Source organism: Ranitomeya imitator, chromosome 3 (assembly GCF_032444005.1).
Source record: "Ranitomeya imitator isolate aRanImi1 chromosome 3, aRanImi1.pri, whole genome shotgun sequence".
Lineage (NCBI taxonomy): Eukaryota > Metazoa > Chordata > Amphibia > Anura > Dendrobatidae > Ranitomeya > Ranitomeya imitator.
Genome location: NC_091284.1, coordinates 255,355,674 through 255,374,511, shown reverse-complemented (window position 1 = coordinate 255,374,511; position 18,838 = coordinate 255,355,674). Strand labels below are relative to the sequence as shown.

General features: G+C 43.2%; 1 protein-coding gene across 2 annotated transcripts in view; it reads left to right on the top strand.

Annotated features, from left to right (window-relative positions):
• AATF (apoptosis antagonizing transcription factor) overlaps positions 1-18,838 on the top strand; it is a 172,319-nt gene that overhangs the window by 82,909 nt on the left and 70,572 nt on the right. For both annotated transcript variants that reach the window (XM_069756399.1, XM_069756398.1), the window contains exons 6-8: positions 16,787-16,979; positions 17,057-17,224; positions 17,943-18,026. In XM_069756399.1, coding sequence (XP_069612500.1) covers positions 16,787-16,979; positions 17,057-17,224; positions 17,943-18,026 — 445 coding nt within the window. The remainder of the gene's footprint in view (positions 1-16,786; positions 16,980-17,056; positions 17,225-17,942; positions 18,027-18,838) is intronic.

The following is an 18,838-nucleotide window of genomic DNA, read 5'->3' as shown; positions in this document are numbered from 1 at the left end:
TGCAGGGAAGCACCGCGCAGGGAGGGGGCTCCCTGCGGGCTTCCCTGAGCCCCCCGCAGCAACGCGATGTGATCGCGTTGCTGCGAGGGTCTTACCTCCCTCCCTCCCTGCTCGAGCCCCGGATCCAAGATTGCCGCGGATCCGGGTCCTGCAGGGAGGGAGGTGGCTTCACAGAGCCTGCTCAGAGCAGGCACTGTGAAGCCTGCAGTGCTGCATGTCAGATCAGTGATCTGACAGAGTGCTGTGCAAACTGTCAGATCACTGATCTGTGATGTACCCCCCTGGGACAAAGTAAAAAAGTAAAAAAAAAAAAATTCAAATGTGTAAAAAAAAATAAAAAAAAATATTCCAAAATAATGAAAAAAAAAAAAAAATATTATTCCCATAAATACATTTCTTTATCGAAAAAAAAAAAAAAAAAAAACAATAAAAGTACACATATTTAGTATCGCCGCGTCCGTAACGGCCCGACCTATAAAACTGGCCCACTAGTTAACCCCTTCAGTAAACACCGTAAGAAAAAAAAACGAGGCAAAAAACAACACTTTATTATCATACCGCCGAACAAAAAGTGGAATAACACGCGATCAAAAAGACAGATATAAATAACCATGGTACCGCTGAAAACGTCATCTTGTCCCGCAAAGAACGAGCCGCCATATAGCATCATCAGCAAAAAAATAAAAAAGTTATAGTCCTGAGAATAAAGCGATGCCAAAATAATTATTTTTTCTATAAAATAGTTTTTATCGTATAAAAGCGCCAAAACATAAAAAAATGATATAAATGAGGTGTCGCTGTAATCGTACTGACCCGAAGAATAAAACTGCTTTATCAATTTTACCAAACGCGGAACGGTATAAACGCCTCCCCCAAAAGAAATTCATGAATAGCTGGTTTTTGGTCATTCTGCCTCACAAAAATAGGAATAAAAAGCGATCAAAAAATGTCACATGCCCGAAAATGTTACCAATAAAAACGTCAACTCGTCCCGCAAAAAACAAGACCTCACATGACTCTGTGGACCAAAATATAGAAAAATTATAGCTCTCAAAATGTGGTAACGCAAAAAATATTTTTTGCAATAAAAAGCGTCTTTCAGTGTGTGACGGCTGCCAATCATAAAAATCCGCTAAAAAACCCGCTATAAAAGTAAATCAAACCTCCCTTCATCACCCCCTTAGTTAGGGAAAAATTAAAAAAATGTATTTATTTCCATTTTCCCATTAGGGCTAGGGTTAGGGCTAAGGCTAGGGTTAGGGCTAGGGCTAGGGTTAGGGTTAGGGTTAGGGCTAGGGTTAGGGCTAGGGCTACAGTTTGGGTTGGGGCTAAAGTTACAGTTAGGGTTTAGATTACATTTACGGTTGGGAATAGGGTTGGGATTAGGGTTAGGGGTGTGTCTGGGTTAGAGGTGTGGTTAGGGTTACTGTTGGGATTAGGGTTAGGGATGTGTTTGGATTAGGGTTTCAGTTATAATTGTGGGGTTTCCACTGTTTAGGCACATCAGGGGCTCTCCAAACGCGACATGGCGTCCGATCTCAATTCCAGCCAATTCTGCGTTGAAAAAGTAAAACAGTGCTTCTTCCCTTCCGAGCTCTCCCGTGTGCCCAAACAGGGGTTTACCCCAACATATGGGGTATCAGCGTACTCAGGACAAATAGGACAACAACTTTTGGGGTCCAATTTCTCCTGATACCCTTGGGAAAATACAAAACTCGGGGCTAAAACATATTTTTTGTGGGAAAAAAAAAAGATTTTTTATTTTCACGGCTCTGCGTTATAAACTGTAGTGAAACACTTGGGGGTTCAAAGTTCTCACAACACATCTAGATTAGTTCCCTGGGGGGTCTAGTTTCCAATATGGGGTCACTTGTGGGGGGTTTCTACTGTTTAGGTACATTAGGTGTTCTGCAAACGCAATGTGACGTCTGCAGACCATTCCATCTAAGTCTGCATTCCAAATGGCGCTCCTTCCCTTCCGAGCTCTGCCATGCGCTCAAACGGTGGTTTCCCCCAACATACGGGGTATCAGCGTACTCAGGACAAATTGGACAACAACTTTTGGGGTCGAATTTCTCCTCTTACCCTCGGGAAAATACAAAACTGGGGGCTAAAAAATAATTTTGGGGGGAAAGATTTTTTTTTAATTTTCACGGCTCTGCGTTACAAACTGTAGTGAAACACTTGGGGGTTCAAAGCTATCACAACACATCTAGATGAGTTCCTTAGGGGGTCTAGTTTCCAAAATGGTGTCACTTGTGGGAGGTTTCTACTGTTTAGGTACATTAGGGGCTCTGCAAATGCAATGTGACACCTGCAGACCATTCCATCTAAGTCCTCATTCCAAATGGAGCTCCTTCCCTTCCGAGCCCTCCCATGCGCCCAAACAGTGGTTCCCCCCCACATATGGGGTATCAGCGCACTCAGGACAAATTGGACAACAAATTGTGGGGTCGAATTTCTCCTGTTACCCTCGGGAAAATACAAAACTGGGAGCTAAAAAATAATTTTTGTGGGAAAAAATTTTTGTTTTATTTTTACGGCTCTCCATTATAAACTTCTGTGAAGCCCTTGGTGGGTCAAAGCGCTCAGCACACATCTAGATAAGTTCCTAAGGGGGTCTACTTTCCAAAATGGTGTCACTTGTGGGGGGTTTCTACTGTTTAGGTACATTAGGGGCTCTGCAAACGCAATGTGACACCTGCAGACCATTCCATCTAAGTCTGCATTCAAATGGCACTCCTTCCCTTCTGAGCCCTCCCATGTGCCCAAACAGTGGTTCCCCCCACATATGGTGTATCATCGCACTCAGGACAAATTGGGCAACAAATTTTGGGGTCCAATTTCTCCTGTTACCCTCAGGAAAATACAAAACTGGGGGCTAAAAAAATAATTTTTGTGGGAAAAAAATTTTGTTTTATTTTTACGGCTCTGCATTATAAACTTCTGTGAAGCACTTGGTGGGTCAAAGTGCTCACCACACCTCTAGATAAGTTCCTTAGGGGCTCTACTTTCCAAAATGGTGTCATTTGTGGGGGGTTTCAATGTTTAGGCACATCAGTGGCTCTTCAAACGCAACATGGCGTTCTATCTCAATTCCTGTCAATTTTGCTTTGAAAAGTCAAACGGCGCTCCTTCCCTTCCGAGCTCTCCCATCCGCCCAAACAGTGGTTTACCCCCACATATGGGGTATCAGCGTACTCAGGACAAATTATACAACAACTTTTGGGGTCCAATTTCTTCTCTTACCCTTGGGAAAATAAAAAATTGGGGGCGAAAAGATAATTTTTGTGAAAAAATATGATTTTTTATTTTTACGGTTCTACATTATAAACTTCTGTGAAGCACTTGGTGGGTCAAAGTGCTCACCACACCTCTAGGTAAGTTCCTTAGGGGGTCTACTTTCCAAAATGGTGTCACTTGTGGGGGGTTTCAATGTTTAGCCACATCAGGGGCTCTCCAAACGAAACATGGCGTCCCATCTCAATTCCAGTAAATTGCCATGCGCCCAAACAGTGGTTTACCCCCACATGTGGGGTATTGGCATACTCAGGACAAATTGTACAACAATGTTTGGGGTCCATTTTCTCCTGTTACCCTTGGTAAAATAAAACAAGTTGGAGCTGAATTAAATTTTTTGTGAAAAAAAGTTAAATGTTCATTTTTATTTAAACATTCAAAAAATTCCTGTGAAGCACCAGAAGGGTTAATAAACTTCTTGAATATGGTTTTGAGCACCTTGAGGGGTGTAGTTTTTAGAAGGGTGTCACACTTGGGTATTTTCTATCATATAGACCCCTCAAAATGACTTCAAATGAGATGTGGTCCCTAAAATAAAATGGTGTTGTAGAAATGAGAAATTGCTGGTCAACGTTTAACCCTTATAACTCCCTAACAAAAAAAATTTTTGGTTCCAAAATTGTGCTGATGTAAAGTAGACATGTGGGAAATGTTACTTATTAAGTATGTTGTGTGACATATCTCTGTGATTTAATTGCATAAAAATTCAAAGTTGGAAAATTGCGAAATTTTCATAATTTTCGCCAAATTTTGTTTTTTTCACAAATAAACGCAGGTACTATCAAAGAATTTTTACCATTGTCATGAAGTACAATATGTCACGAGAAAACAATGTCAGAATCACCAGGATCCATTGAAGCGTTCCAGAGTTATAACCTCATAAAGGGACAGTGGTCAGAATTGTAAAAATTGGCCCGGTCATTAACGTGCAAACCACCCTTGGGGGTAAAGGGGTTAAAGGGAGTTTAAGAATAAAGTTTGTTCGTGATGCCACCTGTGGTATTTGGTCAGTAGGGACTGATGCTGCTTAAAGGGGTCCTCTGGGGTGATGGTATGGCAGCTGTATGGTATAACTTCCCACAAGTGAAGTAAATGTACCCGGGGGCGAACTGCTGGGGGCAAAACATCCAAATCCCGAAAAAGTTATAGCTCTCGGAAGAAAGAGAGGACAAAATGAATGAAAAAGCAAAATTTAAAATTGGGTGCACTCAAAGGGTTAATGTAGAGATGTACATATATCCATAAAGAGCATCATTGCTTCTACCAACAGCTTCCTGGAGAGTAAATTTCTCTACAAACCAAATATATTTTATACCGATCATGCAGCCAATAATGATTATTTTACCAAGTTCCGCGTTCCGCTTGTTTTTTTTTCTGCATTTTTTTTAGTAGTAAATGAAAGACTGCGCCCTTTGAAGTGTTAGCTGACATCCCGTCACTGGTGATTAGCCGCTGTAATTGGGGGAACAATGCAAGATGCTTTTTTTTGTGCAATTTGTAAATATTACATGCATTTTTGTTCTACTATGTATGCGTTTCTTTTTCTGTGTCTGCAATTTAAAGGGAACCTGTCACCCCCAAAATCGAAGGTTAGCCAAGCCCACCAGCATCAGGGGCTTATCTACAGCATTCTGGAATGCTGTAGATAAGCCCCCGATGTATCCTGAAAGAGGAGAAAAAGAGGTTAGATTATACTCACTCAGGGGCGGTCCTGCTGCGGTTCTGGTCCGATGGGCTTCGCGGTCTGGTCCGGGGCCTCCTAACTTCATAGGATGACGTCCTCTTCTTGTCTTCACTCTGCGGCTCCGGCGCAGGTGCCAGGAAAGGTCAGAGAGGCCCGGCACCTGCGCACTGCAGTACTTTGCTCTGCCCTCAACAGGGCAAAGTACGCCTGTGCCAGAGCCGCAGCGTGAAGACAAGAAGAGGACGTCATCGTAAGAAGATGGGAGGCCCCGAACTAGACTGCGACACCCATCGGACCGCCCGCCCGCCCAGGTGAGTATAATCTAACCTCTTTTTCTCATCTTTCAGGATACATCGGGGGCTTATCTGTTATGATAAGGTAATTCAGTACCACAATGGACATAGAGGTCAGAGCACATACAGTGACCTGACAATAACCCAAAAACATAGAACGAGCTCTGGGACGTGGGAACTCTGCTGACCGCAATCCCTAATCCTCTCCAACCACACTAGAGGCAGCCGTGGATTGCGCCTAACTCTCCCTATGCAACTCGGCACAGCCTGAGAAACTAGCTAGCCTGAAGATAGAAAATAAGCCTACCTTGCCTCAGAGAAATACCCCAAAGGAAAAGGCAGCCCCCACATATAATGACTGTGAGTTAAGAGGAAAAGACAAACGTAGAGATGAAATAGATTTAGCAAAGTGAGGCCCGACTTTCTGAACAGAGCGAGGATAGGAAAGGTAGCTTTGCGGTCAACACAAAACCCTACAAAAACCACGCAAAGGGGGCAAAAAGACCCTCCGTACCGAACTAACGGCACGGAGGTACACCCTCTGCGTCCCAGAGCTTCCAGCAAGCAGAAAAAAACAAATAGACAAGCTGGACAGAAAAAAACAGCAAACAAAATAGCAAAGCGGAACTTAGCTATGCAGAGCAGCAGGCCACAGGAACGATCCAGGAGGAAACAGGTCCAATACTAGAACATTGACTGGAGGCCAGGATTAAAGCACTAGGTGGAGTTAAATAGAGCAGCACCTAACTACTTTACCACATCACCTGAGGAAGGAAACTCAGAAGCCGCAGTACCACTTTCCTCCACCAACGGAAGCTCACAGAGAGAATCAGCCGAAGTACCACTTGTGACCACAGGAGGGAGCTCTGCCACAGAATTCACAACAGTACCCCCCCCCCCCCCCCCTTGAGGAGGGGTCACCAAACCCTCACCAGAGCCCCCAGGACGACCAGGATGAGCCATATGAAAGGCACGAACAAGATCGGGAGCATGGGCATCAGAGGCAAAGACCCAGGAATTATCTTCCTGAGCATAACCCTTCCACTTAACCAGATACTGGAGTTTCCGTCTTGAAACACGAGAATCCAAAATCTTCTTCACAATATTCTCCAACTCCCCCTCCGCCAAAACCGGGGCAGTAGGATCAACAGATGGAACCATAGGTGCCACGTATCTCCGCAACAATGACCTATGGAATACGTTATGTATGGAAAAAGAATCTGGAAGGGTCAGACGAAAAGACACAGGATTAAGAACCTCAGAAATCCTATACGGACCAATGAAACGAGGTTTAAACTTAGGAGAGGAAACCTTCATAGGAATATGACGAGAAGATAACCAAACCAAATTCCCAACACGAAGTCGGGGACCCACACAGCGTCTGCGATTAGCGAAACGTTGAGCCTTCTCCTGGGACAAGGTCAAATTGTCCACTACATGAGTCCAAATCTGCTGCAACCTGTCCACCACAGTATCCACACCAGGACAGTCCGAAGACTCAACCTGCCCTGAAGAGAAACGAGGATGGAACCCAGAGTTGCAGAAAAACGGCGAAACCAAGGTAGCCGAGGTGGCCCGATTATTAACCCCTTCGCGCCATGCGCCGTACTAGTACTGCGCTGCCGGCACTGCATTTGTGCCAGCAGCAGTACTAGTACGGCGCACCGATCTCCGCGGTCTCGCGCTGAGCGCCGCGGTGATCGGGTGCGGGTGTCAGCTGTATATGACAGCTGACACCCCGCAGCAATGCCCACGATCGGCGCTATCGCCGATCGCGGGCATTTAACCCCTCTGATGCCGCTGTCAGTAGTGACAGCGGCATAGAGGGGGATCGCGCAGGGACGGGAGCTCCCTGCGCTCTCCCACTGGAGCAACGCAATGAGATCGCGTTGCTGCGGTGACCCGGAAGGAGTCCCCGGATCCAAGATGGCTGCCGGACTCCTTCCAGGTCATGAAATGACCTGGCTAGCCGGCGCCTGCTGAGAGCAGGCGCTGGAAAGCCAGCTAAACTGCATGTCAGATCGTTGATCTGACAGTGTGCTATGCACAGTGTCAGATCAACGATCTGATCTAATACAGAGATGTCCCACCCTGGGACAATGTTAGAAAGTAAAAAAAAAAAAAAAAAAAATCCCCAAATAATAAAAAAAAAAACATTTCCCAATAAATCCATTTATGTATGTAAATTTAAAAAAAAACAATAAATGTACACATATTTGGTATCGCCGCGTCCGTAACGACCCGCTCTATAAAACTATCCCACTAGTTAACCCCTTCAGTGAACACCGCAAAAAAAAAAAAAAAAACAAGGCAAAAAACATTGCTTTATTATCATACAGGCGAACAAAAAGTGGAATAACACGCGATCAAAACGACGGATATAAATAACCATGGTACCGCTGAAAACGTCATTTTGTCCCGCAAAAAAAAAAAGCCGCCATACAGCAACATCAGCAAAAAAATAAAAAAGTTATAGCTCTCAGAATAATGCGATGCAAAAACAATTATTTTTTTATATAAAATAGTTTTTATTGTGTAAAAGCGCCAAAACATAAAAAAAATTACATAAATGAGGTATCGCTGTAATCGTATTGACCTGAAGAATAAAACTACTTTATCCATTTTACCACACGTGGAACGGTATAAACGCCCCCCCTAAAAGAAATTCAGGAATTGCTGATTTTTGTTCATTCCGCCTCCCAAAAATCGGAATAAAAAGAGATCAAAAAATGTCATCTGCCCGAAAATGTTACCAATAAAAACGTCAACTCGTCCCGCAAAAAACAAGATCTCACATGACTCTGTGGGCCAAAATATGGATAAATTATAGCTCTCAAAATGTGGTGATGCAAAAACTATTTTTTGCAATAAAAAGCGTCTTTTAGTGTGTGACAGCTGCCAATCATAAAAATCCGCCAAAAAAACGCTATAAAAGTAAATCAAACCCCCCTTCATCACCCCCTTACTTACGGAAAAATAATAAAATGTAAAAAAATGTATTTATTTCCATTTTCCCATTAGGGTTAGGATTAGGGTTAGGGCTAGGGTTAGGGTTGGGGTTAGGGTTAGGGGTGTGTTTGGATTAGGGTTTCAGTTATAATTGGGGGTTTCCACTGTTTAGGCACATCAGGGGCTCTCCAAACGCGACATGGCGTCCGATCTCAATTCCAGCCAATTCTGCTTTGAAAAAGTAAAACAGTGCTACTTCCCTTCCTAGTTCTCCTGTGTGCCCAAACAGTGGTTCCCCCCAACATATGGGGTATCAGCGTTCTCAGGACAAGTTGGACAACAACTTTTGTGGTCCAATTTGTCCTGTTACCCTTGGGAAAATAAAAACATAGGGGATAAAATATCATTTTCGTGGAAAAAAAAATATTTTTTATTTTCACGGCTCTGCGTTATAAACTGTAGTGAAACACTTGTTGGTTCAAAGCTCTCACAACACATCTAGATAAGTTCCTTGGGGGGTCTAGTTTCCAATATGGGGTGACTTGTGGGGGGTTTCTACTGTTTAGGTACATCAGGGGCTCTGCAAATGCAACATGACGCCTGCAGACCAATCCATCTAAGTCTGCATTTCAAATGGCGCTTCTTCCCTTCCGAGCTCTGCCGTTCACCCAAACAGTGGTTCCCCCCAACATATGGGGTATTAGCGTTCTCAGGACAAGTTGGACAACAACTTTTGGGGTCTAATTTGTCCTGTTACCCTTGGAAAAATAAAAACGTGGGGGCTAAAATATCATTTTCGTGGAAAAAAAATATTTTTTATTTTCACGGCTCTGCGTTATAAACTGTAGTGAAACACTTGTTGGTTCAAAGCTCTCACAACACATCTAGATAAGTTCCTTGGGGGGTCTAGTTTCCAATATGGGGTCACTTGTGGGGGGTTTCTACTGTTTAGGTACATCAGGGGCTCTGCAAATGCAACATGACACCTGCAGTCCATTCCATCTAAGTCTGCATTTCAAACGGTGCTCCTTCCCTTCCGAGCTCTGCCATGCACTCAAACGGTGGTTCCCCCCCACATGTGGGGTATCAGCGTACTCAGGACAAATTGGACAATAACATTTGTGGTCCAATTTCTCCTGTTACCCTTGGGGGAAAAAAAATTGCAAGCTAAAACATCATTTTGTGGAAAGAAAAAATGATTTTTTAATTTTCACAATGCTACATTCTAAACTTTAGTGAAACAATTGGGGGTTAAAAGTGCTCACCACACATCTAGATAAGTTCCTTAGGGGGTCTTCTTTCCAAAATGGGGTCACTTGTGGGGGGTTTCCACTGTTAAGGCACGTCAGGGGCTCTCCAAATGCGACATGGCGTCCGATCTCAATTCCAGCAAATTTTGCATTGAAAAGTCAAATGGCACTCCTTCCCTTCCGAGCTCTGCCATGCGCTCAAACAGTGGTTTATCCCCATATATGAAGTATCGGCGTACTCAGGATAAATTGCACAACAACTTTTGGGGTCCAATTTATCCTGTTACCCTTGGGAACATAAAAAATTTGGGGCAAAAAGATCATTTTTTGTGAAAATTAATATAAATTTTTTTTTACGGCTCTACATTATAAACTTCTGTGAAGCACTTGGAGGTTCAAAGTGCTCACCACACATCTAGATTAGTTCCTTAGGGGGTCTACTTTCCAAAATGGTGTCACTTGTGGGGGTTTCCACTGTTTAGACACATCAGGGGCTCTCTAATCGTGACATGGGCTCCGATCTCAATTCCAGCAAATCTTGCATTGAAAAGTCAAATGGCGCTCCTTCCCTTCCGAGCTCTGCCATGTGCCCAAACAGTGGTTTACCCCCACATATGGGGTATCGGCGTACTCAGGACAAATTGTACAACGACTTTTGTGGTCCAATTTCTCCTGTTACCCTTGGTAAAATGAAACAAATTGGACCTGAAGTAAAAATTTTGTGAAAAAAAAGTTAAATGTTCAATTTTTTTAAACATTCAAAAAATTCCTGTGAAGCACCTGAAGGGTTAATAAACTTTTTGAATGTGATTTTGAGTACCTTGAGGGGTGCAGTTTTTAGAATGGTGTCACTTTTGGGCATTTTCTGTCATATAGACCCCTCAAAGTCACTTCAAGTGTGAGGTGGTCCGTAAAAAAATGGTTTTGCAAATTTTGTTGCAAAAATGAGAAATCGCTGGTCAACTTTTAACCCTTATAACGTCCTAACAAAAAAAAATTGTTTCCAAAATTGTGCTGATGTAAAGCAGACATGTGGGAAATGTTGTTTATTAACTATATTATGTGATCTAACTCTCTAATTTAAGGGCATAAAAACTAAGAGTTTGAAAATTGCTAAATTTTCATAATTTCCGACAAATTTTTGTTTTTTTCACAAATAAATGTAAGTCATATCGAAGAAGTTTTACCACTATCATGAAGTACAATATGTCACGAGAAAACAATGTCAGAATCACCATGATCCGTTGAAGCGTTTCAGAGTTATGACCTCATAAAGTGACAGTGGTCAGAATTGTAAAAATTGGCCCTGTCACTTAGGTGAAAACAGGCTTTGGGGTGAAGGGGTTAAGGGCGAACTCAGCCAAAGGCAAAAAGGACACCCAGTCATCCTGATCAGCAGAAACAAAGCATCTCAGATATGTTTCCAAGGTCTGATTGGTTCGTTCGGTCTGGCCATTAGTCTGAGGATGGAAAGCCGAGGAAAAAGACAAGTCAATGCCCATCCTACCACAAAAGGCTCGCCAAAACCTCGAAACAAACTGGGAACCTCTGTCAGAAACGATATTCTCTGGAATGCCATGTAAACGAACCACATGCTGGAAGAACAATGGCACCAAATCAGAGGAGGAAGGTAATTTAGACAAGGGTACCAAATGGACCATCTTAGAGAAGCGATCACAGACCACCCAAATGACTGACATCTTTTGAGAGACGGGAAGATCTGAAATAAAATCCATAGAGATATGTGTCCAAGGCCTCTTCGGGACCAGCAAGGGCAAAAGCAACCCACTAGCACGAGAACAGCAGGGCTTAGCCCGAGCACAAATCCCACAGGACTGCACAAAAGTACGCACATCCCGCGACAGATGGCCACCAAAAGGATCTAGCCACTAACTCTCTGGTACCAAAGATTCCAGGATGACCAGCCAACACCGAACAATGAACCTCAGAGATAACTTTATTCGTCCACCTATCAGGGACAAACAGTTTCTCCACTGGGCAACGATCAGGTTTATTAGCCTGAAATTTTTTCAGCACCCGCCGCAAATCAGGGGAGATGGCAGACACAATTACTCCCTCTTTGAGGATACCCGCCGGCTCAGATAAACCCGGAGAGTCGGGCACAAAACTCCTAGACAGAGCATCCGCCTTCACATTTTTAGAGCCCGGAAGGTACGAAATCACAAAGTCAAAACGGGCAAAAAACAGCGACCAACGAGCCTGTCTAGGATTCAACCGCTTGGCGGACTCGAGATAAGTCAAGTTCTTATGATCAGTCAAGACCACCACGCGATGCTTAGCTCCTTCAAGCCAATGACGCCACTCCTCGAATGCCCACTTCATGGCCAGCAGCTCTCGATTGCCCACATCATAATTTCGCTCAGCAGGCGAAAACTTCCTGGAAAAGAAGGCGCATGGTTTCATCACCGAGCAATCAGAACTTCTCTGTGACAAAACAGCCCCTGCTCCAATCTCAGAAGCATCAACCTCGACCCGGAACGGAAGCGAAACATCTGGTTGACACAACACAGGGGCAGAAGAAGAATGACGCTTCAACTCTTGAAAAGCTTCCACAGCAGCAGAAGACCAATTGACCACATCAGCACCCTTCTTGGTCAAATCGGTCAATGGTTTAGCAATACTAGAAAAATTGCAGATGAAGCGACGATAAAAATTAGCAAAGCCCAGGAACTTTTGCAGACTTTTCAGAGATGTCGGCTGAGTCCAATCATGGATGGCTTGGACCTTAACAGGGTCCATCTCGATAGTAGAAGGGGAAAAGATGAACCCCAAAAATGAAACCTTCTGAACACCAAAGAGACACTTTGATCCCTTCACAAACAAAGAATTAGCACGCAGGACCTGAAACACCGTTCTGACCTGCTTCACATGAGACTCCCAATCATCCGAGAAGATCAAAATGTCATCCAAGTACACAATCAGGAATTTATCCAGGTACTCTCGGAAGATGTCATGCATAAAGGACTGATACACTGATGGAGCATTGGCAAGTCCGAATGGCATTACTAGATACTCAAAATGGCCCTCGGGCGTATTAAATGCAGTTTTCCATTCATCGCCTCGCTTAATACGCACAAGATTATACGCACCACGAAGATCTATCTTGGTGAACCAACTAGCCCCCTTAATCCGAGCAAACAAATCAGATAACAATGGCAAGGGGTACTGAAATTTAACCGTGATCTTATTTAGAAGGCGGTAATCTATACAAGGTCTCAGCGAACCATCCTTCTTGGCTACAAAAAAGAACCCTGCTCCTAATGGCGACGATGACGGGCGAATATGCCCCTTCTCCAAGGACTCCTTCACATAGCTCCGCATAGCGGCGTGCTCAGGCACAGATAAATTAAACAGTCGACCTTTTGGGAATTTACTACCAGGAATCAGATCGATAGCACAATCACAATCCCTATGCGGAGGTAGGGTATCGGACTTGGGCTCATCAAATACATCCCGGTAATCAGACAAGAACTCTGGAACCTCGGAAGGGGTGGATGACGAAATAGTCAGAAATGGGACATCACCATGTACCCCCTGACAACCCCAGCTGGACACAGACATGGATTTCCAATCTAATACTGGATTATGGACTTGTAGCCATGGCAACCCCAACACGACCACATCATGCAGATTATGCAACACCAGAAAGCGAATAACCTCCTGATGTGCAGGAGCCATGCACATGGTCAGCTGGGTCCAGTACTGAGGCTTATTCTTGGCCAAAGGCGTAGCATCAATTCCTCTCAATGGAATAGGACACTGCAAGGGCTCCAAGAAAAACCCACAACGCCTAGCATACTCCAAGTCCATCAAATTCAGGGCAGCGCCTGAATCCACAAATGCCATGACAGAATACGATGACAAAGAGCAGATCAAGGTAACGGACAGAAGAAATTTTGACTGTACCGTACCAATGGTGGCAGACCTAGCAAACCGCTTAGTGCGCTTAGGACAATCAGAGATAGCATGAGTGGAATCACCACAGTAGAAACACAGCCCATTCAGACGTCTGTGTTCTTGCCGTTCAACTCTGGTCAAAGTCCTATCGCACTGCATAGGCTCAGGTTTAAGCTCAGGTAATACCGCCAAATGGTGCACAGATTTACGCTCACGCAAGCGTCGACCGATCTGAATGGCCAAATACATAGACTCATTCAGACCAGCAGGCATAGGAAATCCCACCATGACATCCTTAAGGGCTTCAGAGAGACCTTTTCTGAAAATAGCTGCGAGCGCACCTTCATTCCATTGAGTGAGTACAGACCACTTTCTAAATTTCTGACAATATACCTCTATCTCATCCTGACCCTGACACAGAGCCAGCAAATTCTTCTCTGCCTGATCCACTGAATTAGGTTCATCGTACAGCAATCCGAGCGCCAGGAAAAACGCATCGATATTGCTTAATGCAGGATCTCCTGACGCAAGAGAAAATGCCCAGTCCTGAGGGTCGCCACGTTAAAAAGAAATAATGATCCTAACTTGTTGAACTGGGTCACCAGAGGAGCGAGGTTTCAAAGCCAGAAATAGTTTACAATTATTTTTGAAACTCAGAAATTTAGTTCTATCTCCAAAAAACAAATCAGGAATAGGAATTCTCGGTTCTAACATAGAATTCTGAACCACAAAGTCTTGAATATTTTGTACTCTTGCCGTGAGCTGATCCACATATGAAGACAGACCTTTAATGTCCATCGCTACACCTGTGTCCTGAACCACCCAAATGTCTAGGGGGAAAAAAAGGCAAAACACAGTGCAGAGAAAAAAAAATGGTCTCAGAACTTCTTTTTTCCCTCTATTGAGAATCATTAGTACTTTGGGCCTCCAGTACTGTTATGATAAGGTAATTCAGTACCACAATGGACATAGAGGTCAGAGCACATACAGTGACCTGACAATAACCCAAAAACATAGAACGAGCTCTGGGACGTGGGAACTCTGCTGACCGCAATCCCTAATCCTCTCCAACCACACTAGAGGCAGCCGTGGATTGCGCCTAACGCTCCCTATGCAACTCGGCACAGCCTGAGAAACTAGCTAGCCTGAAGATAGAAAATAAGCCTACCTTGCCTCAGAGAAATACCCCAAAGGAAAAGGCAGCCCCCACATATAATGACTGTGAGTTAAGAGGAAAAGACAAACGTAGAGATGAAATAGATTTAGCAAAGTGAGGCCCGACTTTCTGAACAGAGCGAGGATAGGAAAGGTAACTTTGCGGTCAACACAAAACCCTACAAAAACCACGCAAAGGGGGCCTAACGGCACGGAGGTACACCCTCTGCGTCCCAGAGCTTCCAGCAAGCAGAAAAAAACAAATAGACAAGCTGGACAGAAAAAAACAGCAAACAAAATAGCAAAGTGGAACTTAGCTATGCAGAGCAGCAGGCCACAGGAACAATCCAGGAGGAAACAGGTCCAATACTAGAACATTGACTGGAGGCCAGGATCAAAGCACTAGGTGGAGTTAAATAGAGCAGCACCTAACGACTTTACCACATCACCTGAGGAAGGACACTCAGAAGCCGCAGTACCACTTTCCTCCACCAACGGAAGCTCACAGAGAGAATCAGCCGAAGTACCACTTGTGACCACAGGAGGGAGCTCTGCCACAGAATTCACAACACTTATCTACAGCATTACAGAATGCTGTAGATAAGCCCCTGATGCCGGTGGGCTTAGCTCACCTTCGATTTTGGGGGTGACAAGTTCCCTTTAAAGAGTTCTAAAGGCTGTCCGAAAGGGCCAACCTGCCCGCCTAGAGAGAGTGCCACTGTGGGCTAAAGCCTGGAGACCCTACACACTACCCAATAGCTAGACAACTGCTACCATGCAGCCCACCTCCCAAATGTTTACCTAGTTTTTTGAATAAGCAGGTAATTTCCCAATCTCTCAAAATAAAAAAAAAATGCCAATTTCAGAATTCAACAATTTTTTATCAGATTTTCTTGATTTAATAACTAGAGCGGGGGCACCACATCGGAAACGGGGATCCAACCTGGTCTATGCTATACTGAGCCATGAAAAAACAACACAAGAAATAGACTATAAAAGGGATCACCCAAGGCAATGTATTAAGTATGAAAATTACAAATTTTATTAGAATAACACTCATGGACATTGGAAACAACCACATGGAGCACACAAAAGAATTTAAAATTGGTCACACATAGGACCTAGAAACATGAACAAATGGCCCATAATAGAACCCTCCTCCTAGATGCGATCCCTCCCCAAACGCACTGTAATGGCTAATAATAATATATAGTACAGTGTAAGATGTCTGCATGAACAGCACTATTGGAATATAGGGTAAAGCAACACAACCTAAGGAGTATAGTTGTGCACATGATATATAATGCACCAGTCTGTGAATACCTCACACCAGCAGGATTGCCTATATAACACAAACAAGCTGATATGCAAAGAAAAACCTTTTTTGCAATAACGCAAGACATAGACAAAAGCTTAATAAAGCATACACAGTGAATCAAATTGACCCCAAACCACACATATGGCATGTAGGTCTACTCCATTAAGGTATAGAGTTGTATATAATACAGAGTTAGTTGTGTAGAGATTCCACTGGTCTAGTCTAACGTGGTATATAACCCGTGCCATTAAATTGCAAAAGCTCCCATAGTAAGGGAAATAAAAGATCTGCTGAGGAGTGAGGATTCAGATCACCAATAACAAAAAACCGGTATGCAAACCCAGGAGCTGTTCAAGCTCTGTACATAGCCAAGGGGAGTATCGACAGGAGGAGCAGAGACCCGACGCGTGTCGCCACAGCAGTGGCTTCGTCAGGGGTCGACGACTAGACCAGTGAAATCGCTACACAACTAACTCTGTATTATATACAACTCTATACCTTAATGGAGTAGACCTACAAGCCATATTTGTGGTTTGGGGTCAATTTGATTCACTGTGTATGCTTTATTAAGCTTTTGTCTATGTCTTACGTTATTGCAAAAAGGTTTTTCTTTGCATATCTGCTTGTTTGTGTTATATAGGCAATCCTGCTGGTGTGAGGTATTCACAGACTGGTGCATTATATATCATGGTCACAACTATACTCCTTAGGTTGTGTTGCTTTACCCTATATTCCAATAGTGCTGTTCATGCAGACATCTTACACTGTACACTGTATTATTAGCCATTACAGTGCGTTTGGGGAGGGATCGCATCTAGGAGGAGGGTTCTATTATGGGCCATTTGTTCAGATTTTCTTGATTATAACCGGCAAATGAAAAGGCATAATGTGATGTATACCTTATATTTACCCTCTTCAGTGATGAAGAAATCCCAAGTGATGATGAGGAAGATTTGGAAATGGAAAAAAATGCCCGCCCTCCTAAGCGAAAGTTGGAAGTTAAAGATTACCCAGAATTCATGGCAAAACGCTTTTCAGATTTTCAAGCATACAGAAATAACACTTTACAGAAATGGCATGACAAGACAAAGCTCAGTGGCAAAATAAACAAGGTAAGCATGGTTTTCCATCAGAACGTCTCCATCCTATACACAACGTCGATGTTCTAATTTGTATTTGTTGTTTTAAGGGTTTTACTGGTTCTGAACGTTCCATACTGATGCAAGTGGAGCAGATTATGATGGACAAAGAGAGACTACTGAGGCGCACCCAGACCAAACGCTCCCTATACAGGATTTTAGGAAAATCTCGCCAGGATTCAGCAGCTGAACAGGAGCGCGTACCGGATGAAACAATGGTACCAATATTATATTTGCTTATTGCGTAAAACCATGTTCACACAGGTTTTTTTTTTATTTCTCCAATATTTGAATCACTGTAAGCTCTTGTAAAGAGCGATATGAATTGTAAGCTGTTTTCCTTTGGTAACATGCATTTTTGAGCTTTTGTATGTTTTCTAGGCTTTTCTATCTTCATACAGAATTTAAATTAACATCTGGCTGCAGTAAGTTTAGTACCCCAAAAAAGTTTTTAAAAAATGTTGTAAAATGGCCTTTTCAGAATGTGAACCAAGCCTCAGATGTTTTATTTTACGGTGATTGTCCAGGCCGTGCATAAATCTAGTGAGGCAGTCTAATATAAATAGCATTGTGTAACATACTCACTGTTAAGATTCTTCTCTGTTTCACACTCCCGATGGTCATCATGTGACTACTTTCTTTTCCGCTTCTCTCTATTCAGACCATTAAAAGAAAGCGGTCAGCTTGTGATCACATACGAGCCTATATGTGACGATTGCAAGTTGGTGTGAAACAAAGCAGAATCTTAACAGTAAACCTGTTACAGACTGTTTAAACTCAGCATTTTAGACTTCATTCCTGGTTAAATACATGGCCCAGACAGCCCCAGTAAAGTGAATCTATCCTCAGAAAATTAATTAGACAAGAATTGTTTTAGAAATATTTAGGTATAATTGTATTTTTATTCAATTGATACCCGATGCTTTTCTTATACAGGAAGTCCAGACAGAAGGGAAGTCCAATTCTCAACTGAAAGAATTTGATGAAGAGATTTTTGATGATGATGATTTCTATCACCAGGTGAGAATTAATCTAAGTCACCTGTAAGTGATTTAGAATTTTTAGTCCTGCCTATTTGTGATAGCGGACTGCTACCCCCAGAGGTCAGAGCTGCAAACGGCATCTCGATGTAAATGTGACATTCTTCAGAGATAGCGTTATATGGTGGAGGAGTAAATCCACTTAATGTCTAAACCTTCCAGGAATAATTGGTGGCACCGTTAAGTCATGCCTGTTTTGAGCTTGAACCTATTGAGTGTCAACGTACTGACTCAACTGAGATCGAGACAATTATTTATACTACATAAGACTTTTTTTCTTACTTAAATGCATGTGAATTGGGGCTAAGAATAATTTTGTAATTAAGTTTCTTTAAATTCTTTGCGCCATTTTCATCCTGTATTACACGTCTATTGCTGGCTTCAGAATGAGTTATCCGGGTTGGCCACATTGTCTGTATTAAGAAAAAAAAAACCTCTTTAAGTAAGAGACACAAAGGTGATCCCCTGATGTTTCCAATGGTACCTGTCACTAGAAGTGGTTCTAACTGTATACTCTGTTGCCTAAAGGTACCTTCACACATAACGATATCGTTAACGATATCGTTGCTTTTTGTGACGTAGCAACGATATCATTAAGGAAATCGTTCTGTGTGACAGCGACCAACGATCAGGCCCCTGCTGGGAGATCGTTGGTCGCTGAGGAAAGTCCAGAACTTTATTTCGTCACTGGACTCCCTGCAGACATCGCTGGATCGGCGTGTGTGACACCGATCCAGCGATGTCTTCACTGGTAACCAGGGTAAACATCAGGTTACTAAGCGCAGGGCCGCG